Source organism: Misgurnus anguillicaudatus, chromosome 13 (genome assembly GCF_027580225.2).
Source record: "Misgurnus anguillicaudatus chromosome 13, ASM2758022v2, whole genome shotgun sequence".
In the NCBI taxonomy this organism is placed as follows: Eukaryota; Metazoa; Chordata; class Actinopteri; order Cypriniformes; family Cobitidae; genus Misgurnus; species Misgurnus anguillicaudatus.
The window spans coordinates 25,809,168-25,823,942 of NC_073349.2; the positions used below are offsets into that span (position 1 = coordinate 25,809,168).

At 36.4% G+C, this 14,775-nt stretch overlaps 1 protein-coding gene across 2 annotated transcripts; it reads right to left on the minus strand.

The window, feature by feature from the left end:
• Positions 1-2,009: 2,009 nt before the first annotated feature.
• On the minus strand, positions 2,010-6,986 carry alkal2a (ALK and LTK ligand 2a). Of its 2 annotated transcripts, none has more exons than XM_073875474.1 (6): positions 6,206-6,986; positions 5,429-5,706; positions 4,387-4,440; positions 4,217-4,297; positions 4,008-4,081; positions 2,010-2,866 (listed from the first exon to the last, which is right to left on the minus strand). In XM_073875474.1, the coding sequence occupies exons 2-5, from the start codon at positions 5,655-5,657 to the stop codon at positions 4,017-4,019; spliced, it is 429 nt and encodes a 142-aa protein (XP_073731575.1). In that variant the 5' UTR covers positions 5,658-5,706; positions 6,206-6,986; the 3' UTR covers positions 2,010-2,866; positions 4,008-4,016. The 2 variants fall into 2 exon arrangements, with proteins under 2 accessions (XP_073731575.1, XP_073731574.1); XM_073875473.1 differs by having other exon boundaries at positions 2,022-2,869; positions 6,206-6,980.
• Between the last annotated feature and the right edge of the window lie 7,789 nt (positions 6,987-14,775).

Here is a 14,775-nt window from a genome sequence, read left to right on the forward strand (position 1 = left end):
CATCTTGAGGTTATAATAATAAAAAAAATTCAGATCCATCATTTGATTTTCAAAGATTTATTATAAAAACGAATATTTTTTTTCTAAATGCTATAAATCTGCTGAATCAATATATAAATGTGCATTCATCTTTGTCATGTTATATTCATTTAGTTGATTAGTGGTATAAACTGATAAAAAATAAACATTAATGGCATTGATCAAAACACTTAAAAACACTGTCATTGCTGCTGTTATACTTGGGACGTCGCTGAACTTTTTTGACAGCGATCAGCTGTAAAATGTTTTGGTCCTGCTCGATTTCGTTGACTTTGAGTAAAATAATGTAACGTTTTTCACAAGATCCCATGGGGTCAATGTGTTAGCATGACAGAAGCTTGATACTGTAGGTAGAACAAACAACAGCCGGCATTTTTCCCGAGTGCCTTTCGCGTAAATTATTTGATTTTGATGGCTTACGTTTCTTCCCCGTCTTAGAAAAACCACCACAGGTTTATCAATGACAAAAGCATTATTTTGTTTTTGTTTGTTTGTTGATCACTAAGTACAAAGTAGATGAGGAAAACTAGGATTCTGTGTGTATTCAAGGTGCCGCCATTATTGTTTACAATGCGTGAAACGGTGTGCTGTGATTGGTTGAGCGGATTTATTGCATTCTGCAGAGAAAGAGGACTGGCGTTTATTGCGTTTTGGGAAAAAGGGACAAAAGATGACAGAATAATACAAAACTGATTTTGGCGTTTTTGGGAAAAAGGGACAAAAGATGACAGAATAACACAATACTGATTTTGGCGGTTTTGGGAAAAAGGGACAAAAGATGACAGAATAACACAATACTGATTTTGGCGGTAACTATTAAAAAAGCGTTTATCGCATTTTGGAACCACAGTTTATCCATATGTGACCCTGCCTGTGGACACCCAGCTAAAGTCATCGTTTTGATTTACTGTTTTCTACATAAAATCATCCTATATAATGCAAATAACTTTCTGTGAAAATTACCTTGATATCTTTAAGATTGACTAGCAAGATCATGTCAAAGATTTAAATCAAACTTTTTGATGCTCTTAATCTCATCATTAGGGTCACACATTTATTTTTCGTATTAGAATAGCAATACTTCCTTCTCTGTACTAAAACACAAAGATTTCTTTCAATTTGATTGTGGCTGTGCTAATGGTTTTAATTGATCTGGTTAATTCGAATGAAGTGAGATGCTACAAAACTCACTTCCTTCTAAGTAATTTCCTCTTTTAATCCGCTTAATTCACTTGGTTAGGGGCTGGGAATATGTTCACTATCATCATTGAGATATTTGGCAACAATATCCTACAACTATCTTTGGTGTGTCCAAATACACATTAAAACTCGGAAACATTCAAAGCATCCACTATGAGTGATAACATGACATAAACTCCCTTAAAATGTGCAACTATTGTAACTAAAGGAATTATGTTTTTACTAAAATTATCCAAAATAAATAAAAACTGTTATATTTTATCATCCACGGTGTAGTCACTCTTTGCTTAGAATTTGGGGAATTACTTGCGGCATTTTATCAAGCAGCTCAACCCGAGATGAATTTTACACACTATTGAACAAGTTCGCATCTATTCTTGACTACTATTGACTACTCTTTTTTTTCAATATTGATTCCAAGTCATATATGTTTCAAAAATATATATTTTTTAAATAATACTATATTTTTGTCCACAAAAATAACATACCCCTTCAGACAATTTTTTTAAAGGGATAGTTCACCCGAAAAATTAAAATTCTCTCATTATTTACTTTCATGTTGTTCCAAACCTTTGTAAATTTATTTGTTCTGAACACGAAAGAAGATATTTTGAGGAATGTTCGTATTAAAATCGATCAGAAGCCCCATTCACTTTAATAGTATGGAAGTCATTGGGGCTTTTGATCGGTTTGGTTACAAACATTCTTTAAAATATCTAACTTTTTGTTTATCAGAACAAGAAATTTATACAGATTTGTAACAACATCAGGGGGAGTATTTAATGACGAAATTTTCATTTTTTTGGGTGAACTATCCCTTTAAGATCATGGGAAAACTTGCATACTTTTGGTAAGTATGAGGAATACTGACATATTCTGAAGAATTTTTACAAAATTGAATCAGAACCCTGAAGTTTAAACAACCATAATTTATTTAAATATATTTTCTTTTAAATATACACATCCCAACGAACCAATCGTACGTCAGATGCCTGTATGTTTGTAATAGGTCTCATTTGTACAATATTTACACATTATTAATGTTGGTCTCTTTACATCAAAATATACTGACTATATTCCACACACTCGTATTCTCGCATCAAATACAAAAAGCTTATGGTCACGGATTGGGGGCAATGTCTACCCGTCACATTAATCTGCTGCTGGCAAACGGAGGCGAAATAAAAGTTCATGCAGATTTCCAGTGCGAGCACCGAGAAAACGAAAGCTCTCTTGCAGCAGCGAACAAAATTTGACATGTAACCCCTGCAGAGGCGCGTCACGTGAAAACTTCAGTTTTGACAAATCTCACTGTCTGATTCCAACATGATGCAAAACGAAGATGATCCCTTCTTATCACAGTGAAATGTTTTTCTTTTCAGAACCCATAGAGATGCTTTTCTCTTAGACGTCTCGCAGGTTTTGGTCCATTGTAATGTCCTTAGGCAATTGCATCCCAATATTTTCTGCCTTAATTCCTGTCTAGAATAGATAAATTCTCTGGAGAGGCAAAGCTGTGTTCTGGACGAGATGTGCTGGAATGTTGCATGTTGGTTTGAATTCTCTTCTCTGGTCCAAAAGGCACTTTGACTGCTTATGTTCTGGGTCACTCTGGTTTGGCTTCAACCTGCTTGATAAGAGGAAGAGATATTTAGTGCTGTTTCAGACTTGGCTGTGTTTACATACATGTGTGCAGTTGGACGCTTTCGAGAATTTTTTCCCGTCCATCATTGCCGTGAAAAATGTTGAAACTGATAGTAGCTACTCCACATTGGTCTTTAAAAAAGTACTTAAATGTGATACTTCAGTTCTTTGAACTCCAAGACATGCAGATGGGTGATTCTCACGAAATTAGACTTACGAGGTGTTATGAAACATTTTGATAATAAAAGTATATGCTATCAAAATAAGAAGCATACAGTTATAAACATCTCTTCATGTACTATTTTGCACATGATTTGAAATGACATCATAAAAAACAATTTTTTTACACATTTAAAGGGAAAATTCTCATTACCGCAACATGTCCATGACTGGATTTGGATTCTTTGACATGGAAATATTTAAAATAAAAAAATCTAAAAAAATAAAAAGCTTCAGTGCATGTTATACTATAAACATTTACAGCGAAGAAACATGTGATGTTTGGTGATCATTGGTAAATGTAGAGACAATAATAAGGAATATAAATGTGTCCAAGACCAATTTTCTCATCCTCCGCAACAATTTTCAATCTTTGTTTAAGCCCTCAAGGAACTAACATTTTCAAAAGAAATTGTTGGAAGGGACATAATTGAGTGTGACACTCAAGATGGATACCAGGTAAGCAGTTCTTATTTTTTGTCTCCAGATAAAAGTTAATATATATTATTTAATGTAATATGTTGCGGTAATGATAATTTTTGATAATGATCATCTAAAAAATTTAAAATAATTCTATAGGAAATATATTTTAAATCCTCTAAAAATAATGATTATAGTAAGTCCATAAGAAGAAATCTTATTATATGTGCAAAAATTACCTATAAAGGCTTTTTAAAAATTCTGATGATTATAAATCTGGATTTTGTGAGAATCACCCCGATGTATCTGTGATTAAGATCCATCAACTCTTTAGATACTTTTTGAAAGGGTACTGTGTCCGTGACAGCTACAGACAATATTAAGATATTTTTCCAGACATAAGCTTTAAGATCAAAAGGTTCTTGGGATCATTTCAGTTAAGTGACCACACAATTTGAACAGTTGTTTAGTTAAAAATGTCTTACCTGGTAAAGTTAACCCTCTTGACATCTCGGAGTCCCTGCTAGTCGGGTCAAGAGCCGCGCACACCTCTTGTAGTCTGAGGATAGGAGTAAAAGCATGGTCAGTATGAGCTGGTTGAGTCCTGAATTTGTAGGCTGTACATTTTCTGTGTAAAAGCCCATTTAAAGATGAATATATCATCCTCGTGATGGGGACGCTCAGCAGTACTCACATGCAGGAATGGTGCAATCTCTCGTGTTGTGATATAATCTGTAGACATGCTTCCTGCATTTTGGACCGAAATAAAGACGACCTATTGAATAAAAAATAAGCAGGTCAAAATTCTCACTTTCGTTTTCTGAACTTTCTTCAGGGCATGCAGAAAATGCAAATGTCTTTAACCTGTTAAATGTTGTATAATCCTCTCCTTTTTTCTGAGGTCTCTGGGAAAAACTTCTGCAAAGAGAAAGAATCAATTCTTTAAAGGTCAAATCCTGGAAATCTGTTTAACGACAAATCACTCAACACACACTCATGCAATTACTTTAACACTTCAACACATGTATACAAAACAAATATATTCGCAGCACCTTTAAACATACAGTATGACATTATGTAACCACATTAGATTATAAGTTATGACCAGTCCAATTTGCATGTACCTGCCCTTATTTTGGTGAATGTCCGCAGAATGAACTTTGAAATGGTAATGTTCAATGCTGACAGTGCTATTGGTGGGTTAAATCATACTTATGCTAGCCAAAATATTTATTAAATGAACGTGTAATGGGCTAGCAGTGAATGACATACATGCAGATTTGATGTGGTTGTATAATTATGACACGTGCCTGCGTGCACACAAAACAGGTGAAATGCAAAACTATTCCAGCTAATGCTTTGAGAGTTAACACTTCGACTTGTGCCCCATCTGAAATGTAGCTTAAAGGAAAATATGTCTCCATGATGTATTTGGACATAGATACAAATTTCTGAATGTCTTAGCAATGGACTACAAAATTTCATACCAAGTGGCATCTACAAATAAATGATAGAGCTTTCTCCAGACTAAAATTGTAAAGAGCTTTTCTATTTTTTATTTACTTCTATTCAACTGCTTAGGCATTTTAGTAGATGTATGAAGTCTGTTCACATGGGTGTTCCAACAGATAATAAAGTGTAGACAAAATGTGACCAAATATTTTAACTATTACATATCAAAAAATACTGTAAAATATTTGCTATAGTAAACTGTATTAGAATGTCCCATATACTACAGTAGTTACTATTATAAAGTATAGTAAAAAATACCATAGTATTTTCTCACGTGGGACAACATATTTGCTTGTTCCTTAAAAACTTAGTTTTTAGTGTTTTGTTGTGTAATCCAATGACAATCACACATTTGTAACCAGCAGCTCAATTACTGTCCACAGCCTCTGTTTACCTAAAATTCGTTCCCCAGTCTTCGTTGTGAGATTATGAGAGTCCTTTGAGGTGCTTTGCGCGCTCCCGTCATCAACACTGTTTTCCACCTTGCTCATGATGTCCATAATCCGTCTGAACCAGAATTTCTCGTCTTTTTCACTCTTGTTGCCAATGGCATTGCTGTGTACTGTTGTGCAGATTAACAAAACGAGCCCCGTGACTAGCACTGGAGTCCGCAGCGCGCGCATCGCTCCTGCAGCCAGAGTGCGCGCTGCTCACAACCCTTGAGATCACAGTCTGGTAAAAAAATCGAATGACAAAATTAATACCTTAAAACTAAACTTAATCAACTTATCATACAAAATAAATTTGGAGATCAAGTAAAAAAAGAGGAACTGTATTTATCGTTGTTTAGGACTTGGTTAAAATACCTAGAAACGTGTGGTAAACGGAAATGCACCTAGTCACAGTCCATATAAGGGCATCATGGATTTACAATTAAATAATGCGTTTAGGAAATTTAATTGTTACCTAACACAAACTTAGTGACTATTTACCAACAAAATATTTTTAAACATTGACCTAATAGTTTTCAGAACATGGCTCAGAACATTTTCAGAAAATGTTCAGAGTATTACCAAAAAAAAAACTGTCACTTAAGAAGACTTTTCCTAAGTTTAATGACTTTTCCAAGCCTATGTTAACATTTCCATGTTTTCCATATAGTTTGTATATCTGCGTTGAAAGGATTAAGAAACCACCAGAAAAGTGTCCAGTAAAAGTGTAACTTACTTACCTGTGGACGCTCCTGTTGTAGGCTATCTGACAGCTTGAGATGTACCAAGTGCGCGATGTATTTCGCGTGACAGTGCCTATATATATATATGAATCCCACGCCAGTAATATGACGAAAAAAGAGAGTGCGGTATCCTTTCAAGAAATACGTCCTTTATTACACTCAATCGTGGGAAGTGTCAGCGGTCAGTCTTCCTAATGTTTCCTACACTTGAGGAAAACTCTTCACAGCTCCTCCAGGACACTGAGCGCGCGCCGCTCTTCTTGAATCACTCGCCGTCGCTTCTCGTCAATTTATTGAGTCTCGCGGACGAAAGCGGTCGTCCCTCGTGGCCTTACATCGCCGCGTCTTTAATTAGAAACGCGATGCACGCGCATCGCATCTTCAAATTCCCGTTCCTCGCGCGTAGCATCCTTACGTTTTTTTTCTCCACTTGCCACTCTCAATCTCATTAGAGCACTTTAAAAGCTGTGTAGGAAGAGATGTAGCTATACCAGGAACTGTACCACGGTTCCACAGACTGGAACAGCCATAGTGACTAAAAGTCAGGTTTTCCCCTCACACTCCATCCCACAGATCACCATTTCATCTCCTTTGGTCTCCAGAGGATTGATTCGAGTTGCAGATCGATGCCTGGAAGTGACCGCAGCTGATGTAATTATTCTGCGTAATGGTAATAATAGCAGGAGTGAAGCATTCAGCCATGCAGACCGGAGAAAACTGAGTCCTGTGCTCCAGTTCTCCGGATTAGTTTGTGTTTGCTTACACTCATACCACTCCCTCAAAGCAAAGGAGAAGCGGAGCTATTGGCTTCATTTCCCTGGCTCCCATCCCGGTCACAACCGGTGATACGTGGGCCCAAAACAGCTTTCTGTAACATATAACAACATTCCAGGCATAACAGCATTGTTAAACCCGAGACTGTTTAGTGTTGTTTACATGGAAACAGGTTACACGTGGTTATCTTATCAGTGAGGTGAAGTGTTAATAAAAGTGGCCGTCAAGGGTTTCAGATGACTTCCACAGGATGGCAACCCTGTAGATGATAAGAGGATTACACTTCATATATCATAAAAGCTTTTATGTACAATGAAAACTAAAAGAATGACAGGTGTCGGTGTCCTGCACTTGACTTTTTTTATACACGCTAACCTAACGTTGGGTCAAAGATGAACGTACCAAGCTGTACCCAGAAAATGTGTATATTTGACCCAACAAGGGGTTAAAGGACCCTTTATTTTATGCATCGGCTAACAGAAGTAAGCTTTATCTTAGGTTGACCTGTGCCACACAATGTAATAAACCATAAGAATCGAAAACATCTGAAAGTGTATACAATAACTCAAAGATAACACTCAAAGGATGTCCCCTAAATCATTGAGGAGATTGCTGAACAAATCACCAGGCTCACTGTAGCCTGTCAAAAAGAAAGAAATGTATCTTGTAAAATTGAAAACTGGTGCATTTAAATTGAAATAAAGCATGATATATGCACATGATATATAACTTGCAGTACTGCAAGCACTGCAGTAGGGCATAAAATACAGACTTTGTATGTTATTATATGCTGTCAGAGATACTTATACTTGAGAAATGGAAACCAGGAACCTGTTGGAATAAAGCTTTATCAAGGCTCTGTTTGAAATAACATATGAAAGTATGCAACAACATAGATTTTACCGCTTTCTATGACTGCTGTAGCATGTGGTCTTCACTATCTATATAGCCTACTATCGGCCTTTCATAACAATTTTCTCATATACCCCTTTTCATTCTGCTCGTCTGGTTCCTCCCACGTTATTCCTCTTGGTTCTTAAAATCATCTGCCGGCACTGAGACACTGAGGTATTTGATCATTTTATGTGACAACTCAGGAATTCTGCAAGTTCAATAAATTTCTTTTATTACCAGATATGGGCTGGTACCTGAAAGGATGTTGGTTCGAACTCGATGAACTTTATGCGAAATGCACATTTACTCACCCATATGTTGTTTTAAATTTTTGAAATTCTACTTAAATCTTCTTCTTAAAGGTGCAGTGTGTAACTTTTAGAAGGATCTCTTGACGGAAATGCAATATAATATACATTATATTATATAAACTACATTATGAACTGTTATGTGTTTATTACTTTGGAATGAGCCATTGTTATCTACATACCCTGCGGGTCCCCTTACATGCAAATGGCCATTTTGTGCCGCCATGTTTGTACAGTAGCCCTAAATGGACAAACTACTGTACAGAGCACCTTTTAATACTACTGTACAACAACATGTTTGTCCTTTGGGCGGCTACCGTAGCTTCTCTATGCGTTTCGGTAAATGGTGGACTGGGCCGTTGGTTGCAGTTCACAATTTCACTGCTATATGCTGCTAAAATCTACACACTGCACCTTTAATAAGAAATAAGACAATTGCCGACAGAAGGTGTATAAAGCTTTAAAATTTCCTTTTAAGTGGCATAGTCTTTAAGTAAATGAAGTATATATTGAAAACTTTTACGTTAGATTGCAGACTTTGAGAATTTCCAGTCTGAAATAAAATAGGCAATACTTTATTTGCTTTTTATTTAAACCCATAGGTGTCTAGGAGAAACAACTGAGATATTAAAGAGAGCTTGTTTGTAATAAAGTGCCAGGGATTATGTTTTTTTTGTAGCTCGGAAGCGAGCTAGCATTTTCAACAATGAGGTTTTGGTGAAACTCCTTAAATTAGATCTTGAAACAACATAAGTCCAAGATATTTTCAAGTTTTATCCTGTGACTTAAAACATGGTAATACCCCCACTCGTGACTATTTAAAGCTTTTGTGTCTTTAAAAGGGCAGTTGCTACATGGGACTACAGTCCAGTGGCGGCTGATGACTTCTTTTTCGAGGGCGCTCGATGTGAAGTTCGTCACAACATTTATGTAGCCCATCGTGTGCGGTTCGTAATTTCAGAATATGTGTTCTGCACGTCGAGTGAACCTGTGTTCATCATGTGTCTTGTCAAAATAAGTGGCTGCTGCAGACGCGTCTAAAGGGTTTATGTTAAAAGAGATGCTCGCTTTTGACAGATACTCGCATAATCTCATGCCTAATCAGAGTTTACTGTTAAAGGAGTGTCTTGCGTGTATTTTGTGAACGTGAGCGTCTCTTTTATCATAAACAATGACACGTGTGCAGCAGGCACTTATTTTGACAAAACACGTGATGGCACATGATATCGAGAGACCGTGGTGTAGTTCGCTTGTAGTCTATAGCTTTCTGTTTCTTGTAGATGCATTTAGACTTCAAAATGTATAAAAGTTGTGTTCATCTGTGAAGATTATCTTGTTATTATCTTGACAAACGTATAAGTGGCATAAACTTTTGTTAAACACAGGCCCTATTTTTTTGCAATAATCCAAAAGTCTATGGGAAAAATGAATGGACTTTTGGCGAGGGAACCAGTGTCCCGCTGACTTTCGGGTTGGTCTACAAAATACATCATCCCTGTGGAACTTCAATCTTAAAAAGCACCTATTTCATTGCTAAAAACAACGTTATTTTGTGTATTTGGTATAATACAATGTGTTAGCTTGGTTTATGGTTAAAAACAAAGTTTTTCCACGTATCGTACATTTTTGTAGCTCCAGATTTCACTTTCTTCCTAAAACGCACGGATTTGAAAAGCGCTGTGTCTTTGATTGGCCAGCTAATCTGTACGTTGTGATTGGCCTGAATACCTCTAACGTCAGCCGGAAATGTGACGCTCACTGTAAAAAATTTGCTGTAATTTTGCAGCTGGTTGCCAGTAACTTACTGTAGAAGATAAAGTTTAAAAATGTTTCATGTTCATTTAACTTTGAACAAAATGTTGCCAGTAAATAACATAAATGTAAAATCTACAGTAAGTTACTGGCAGCTAGTTGCCAGTAATACCCAGTAATACTGTAATTTCTACAGAAATTTTTTACAGTGCTCCTTACCATGTTTGAAAGATTTGCTTACAATGCAATGCTAACAGGAGTTAACTTACAGGCTGGAGGAATTATGAAAATGTCGGTCTTTACTACATCACCAATCCCAGGAAGTAAACTGTTGCCTACAATCCAGATGTTTGTTGTAGTCAAAGAAAATAGATTTATATCTCGCGTCATCATTTACTTTAAGGTTTGTACATTTTGTATATCGTTAACATGTACTAATACACACATACACACCAAAGGAAATTTAAAAACATGAATTGGACAATAGGTGTTCTTTAAAAATAAAGGTGCTTAACAGCGATGCCATTGAAGAACCATTATTGGTGGTTCCACCAAAAAAACTTTTAATTTCTTTCATACTAAAGAACCTTTTCTTGAAACATAAAGGTTCTTCAGAGATTTTATGGAACCATTCAACCAAAAACATTTCTTCTGAACAGTTTTTGCGTGCACATTGATGGTCAGTGTTTTGAACTAAGCCATGTCAAAATATCTGGTTCATCTCATTTTGCTTACCTTTACTTCAAGAACACAACTATAGGTAGACAAAGCCTGGAAGGCAGCCTGAATAATATTTTTTTTATTTTGGACTTTGTCTCTTACTCTCTGCTTTCAGCCCTAATACTATTGGCAGTATTAGGAAAAATATTTACAAGACAAATCAGGCTTTATTCAGGCTAAATGTATTCAGGCTAAATGGATGATGGTGAAGATTTGTGGCTTATTTTGTTTGCATGTTTGTTTTCTCAATGTAAGCACCTTAAGGGACCTTTTCATAGGGTAAAGTACAATGAAATAAGAACTATATTGCTTTAAAAAAAAAGGTTATTCTCTTTCATTGCATTTAAGGGATAAATACATGAAAACTGTTATACTTTATTCGATTTATATTAAAAAGCAAACAGTTTAATCAACAACAAATGGTCCAAGTAAAATAGATATTTTGCCTTTACCAATTTTAAGTCTGTGCAAAGTGCCTGTGGGTGTGACCACTAAACTTGGAAGGATTCAAAGAATGAAACGGTGTTTGAAGTCATTATGAAATAGCGTTCAAAACCAATTTCATTCCCACAATGTGATGAATTTCTAAGCAAAACAAGATGTTCACAAAAAATATATGATACATGATATCTATACAAAAACCGATTGGATCCAGTTGAGGTAACAGGTGCTTGGAGGTGAGAGGTTAAATAATAGCAGTTTATTGCATTTATCTGAATTTTTATTTTTAACATGCAAAATCCATAACAAATAATCATTCACGGTAAGACCAGTAAAAAGGGTCTATTTTATCTTGATTTAAATGCATTCGTGACTTTGGGATTGCCAAACGTAGTTATCTGTAAATATTTTCATGGTGCACAGTGACAAGATGAAAGATGAGAAATTAAAGATTTTCAGGCTTTCGTAACAGAGTTCCCACCATCTGGCCAATGAAATGCTTGGGTGTGTGCGTTTTTCCAGTGGGACACGATTTTAGGGGAGGGTATACCACATTCCCATCAGAAGGAAATTCATTTTGATATAAAATGATGGAATGAAATGTAGAGGTCTTGTTTATTTTCTCTCGCTGAGGGATTTGCTATAAGACTCAAGAACAGCAGCCACACGGATCATGGGAGGCATCATGAGGTGTCTGCGATGTTTCTCAATTTTTTAAGTCTGCACCCAGCCAAAATCAGCTGCCAAGACGAAAACGTTTCAAATAGCCACCTGTGGAGAAAAGTGCTTAAGATGAACAGATCTCAGGCATATCAGTCTCTTTCACACGTCTTACCCGTCTCTCACGTACACGCTCACGCACAAGTACATGCCCTGAAAGGCTTTCAACAAATGTGGTGTCCTATTACTTTTTTAAAGCAGTAGAGGCTTAAATAATTCTATGAAGTGTTTCTTTTGGATTTGTATATTATTTACAATTAACTTAGCATTAAAATAACACATCAAATACCAGCTAAGTTTATTTAGATTAAAATACCACCTAAATATCCATAACAGTGATCAAACATTTTCTGAAAGTCCACCATTTAATTTCTTAATTTTTTAAAAGTTTCTGGACATATTTTGTATCCTAGTCACGGAAAGTGAGAAATTGTCTTAAGTATACACTTAAAATTTTGAGTGCTTAAAAGGGTCTTTACAGAGATGCCATAGAAGAACCATTAGTGAAAGGTTCTTAGAAGAACCATTTCTTTCATACCTTACAATCTAAACAACCTTTTTTACTACAAAGCAGTGGCAGCTCGTGACTGCTCATCCGAGGGGCGCAAATTCAAAATAAGTGCTCGGCGTGTCGTATGTTGCTTGCGTTTTCAAAATATGTGTTTGTTGCGTCAAGTGAACCATGTGCATTACGTGTTTTGTCAAAATAAGTGCCTGCTGCACACGCGTCAAAACCGTTTATGATAAAAGAGATGCTCACGTTCACAAAATACAAGCAAGACACTCCCTTAACAGTAAACTCTGATTACGCATGACATTATGTGAGTATCTGGCAACCGCGAGCGTCTCTTTTATCATAAACCCTTTAGACGCATCTGCAGCAGGCACTTATTTTGACAAGACACGTGATGCACACAGGATCTCTCAAGGCGCAGAACACATATTTTGAAATTGCAAACCACACACATGATGGGCTACATACATGTTGTGACGAACTTTATCACGCTCCCTCGAAAAAATAAAGATTTTTTAAAAACAGAAATGGGATCGCGAGGCACCATAGGTTTAGGTTTGTATAGCTGAATAAAGATGTTACTTCTTATAATGTGAGCTATAACAATGCTTCATGGACAGATAGCAAGACATCAGATTGGAGAATATATGGAGAATTTATTACCAAAAAAATAACCCCATACACCGGGTCAAAAATGGACAAGCCTAGCTCTTGGGTTAAATTAACCCAGAAAATGTTTATATTTCACCCAACAATGGGTTAAAACAACCCAGCATTTTGATTGAAACAACCCAGCATAGGTTACAATACAACCCAATGTGCTGGGCTTGTCCCTTTTTGACCCAAAGTTGAAAATAATGATAAAATTCCCTTTATCATCATCATTTTATGCAGTTTTTGATCAAATATTGAATGTTGACTAAATCTATTTTTTTTTGAGCATGCACTTTAATGAAATTTAATTTGGATTTGATTCCCAGAACCATTTTTCAGTCAATATAATGTCCATCAATACAATATCTATAAAAATAAAATTATGATAAATTAAAATGAACAATGAAAAAACACAGAAAAAACACAAATTCTGTCAAAGGCAAAAATGCAAGAATTTGCCAACTTGTTTCATTGAAATGTGTCTCCCCTTGTGATGTCAGAAGGGGATAATACCGCTCCTTAATCTGCACTATCCAACCATGGCACTGCAATTTACTGCAGCTCATTTGGATTTAAAAAGAAACACCCAAAATAGGGTCATGGCAATTTTAACATGTTATAATAAACCATTTATAGGGTATTTTGATCTTAAATTTCAGATACGTACTCTGGCGACAGCGACGAATTATTTAACATCTTAAATAAAATGTCTCCTTAAAAACATTTATTTTTGTAAACCCTATGCTAAGTACAAGCAGTTAAAGGACAAGTTCGGTATTTTACACTTAAAGCCCTGTTTTCAGATTGATTAAAATTTGGACATAGGATGCTGGCCCGAGAATTTTCGGTTTCCGTTGCACCAGCCCCCACCTCCACAATGGCTGCACAGGTGCACTGGAACAATCCTTCCCAAAATGCATTGAACTTTCGTCTACAAAGACGTGAAACTCACCGAGTGGCCAGGGGTGTTCGCTGATATCCTCACACAAAAATCGCTGCAAAAGATGCTTGCCAACAGGTGTTTTAGCATTCGTTGTAAACTTGTTGACCTATTTTACAAACGCCTCACACCCGTATATTCTTCCGTTTAGAGCTTAAATAATAGATACTCCAGCCCAGTTGGTGGCGATAATCCGCCTTTGCCAATTGCAAGAATACAAACAACATTCCCGGCACGGAGTAATACCGTACCTCACAGCACATCTAATACAAGTCAATGGACCTGGACAAAAACTACAATAAAACCTGTTGGCAAGCATTTTTTGCAGCGATTTTTGTGTGAGCTTATCAGTGAACACCCCTGACCACTCGGTGAGTTTCACGTCTTTGTAAATGAAAGTTTAATGCATTTTAGGAAGGATCGTTCCAGTGCACCTATACAGCCATTCTAGAGGTGGGAGGTGATACAATAAACACCCGAAAATTCTCGGACCAGCATCATGTGTCAAAATTTCAGTCAAAACCGTTCCATTTCATCATAAACAATCAGGGTTTTAAGTGTAAAATACCGAACTTGTCCTTTAAAGACAAACACGATTTGAGCTTGCGTTGCCAAACATTCTCAGTCCCTCCTCCTGTCTCATAACATCAGTATTATTTCAACACAAACTGGCAACCCACTATACACGTGCTGTGATGTGTTTATGAGAGTCATCGTTCTATGGGTGTATTTAGGCGTCATATGTAAATAAGTGGCGTGTAAATAAGTGAGTGCTGATGGCTCATGCAAAACTTCCTAAGGTGATGTGATGAGAGTTTGAGTGGTTGCTAGGGTGTTGCTATCTGGTTGC

Bases quoted from the DNA above. Each gene is read 5' to 3' on its own strand.
- alkal2a (XM_073875474.1), bottom strand. From the start codon at position 5,657: ATGCGCGCGCTGCGGACTCCAGTGCTAGTCACGGGGCTCGTTTTGTTA. The intron at 4,441-5,428 runs GTAAACAGAGGC...TTCTCTTTGCAG, and splicing joins GACTGGGGAACGAATTTTAG to AAGTTTTTCCCAGAGACCTC. The intron at 4,082-4,216 runs GTGAGTACTGCT...TCCTATCCTCAG, and splicing joins AGATTGCACCATTCCTGCAT to ACTACAAGAGGTGTGCGCGG.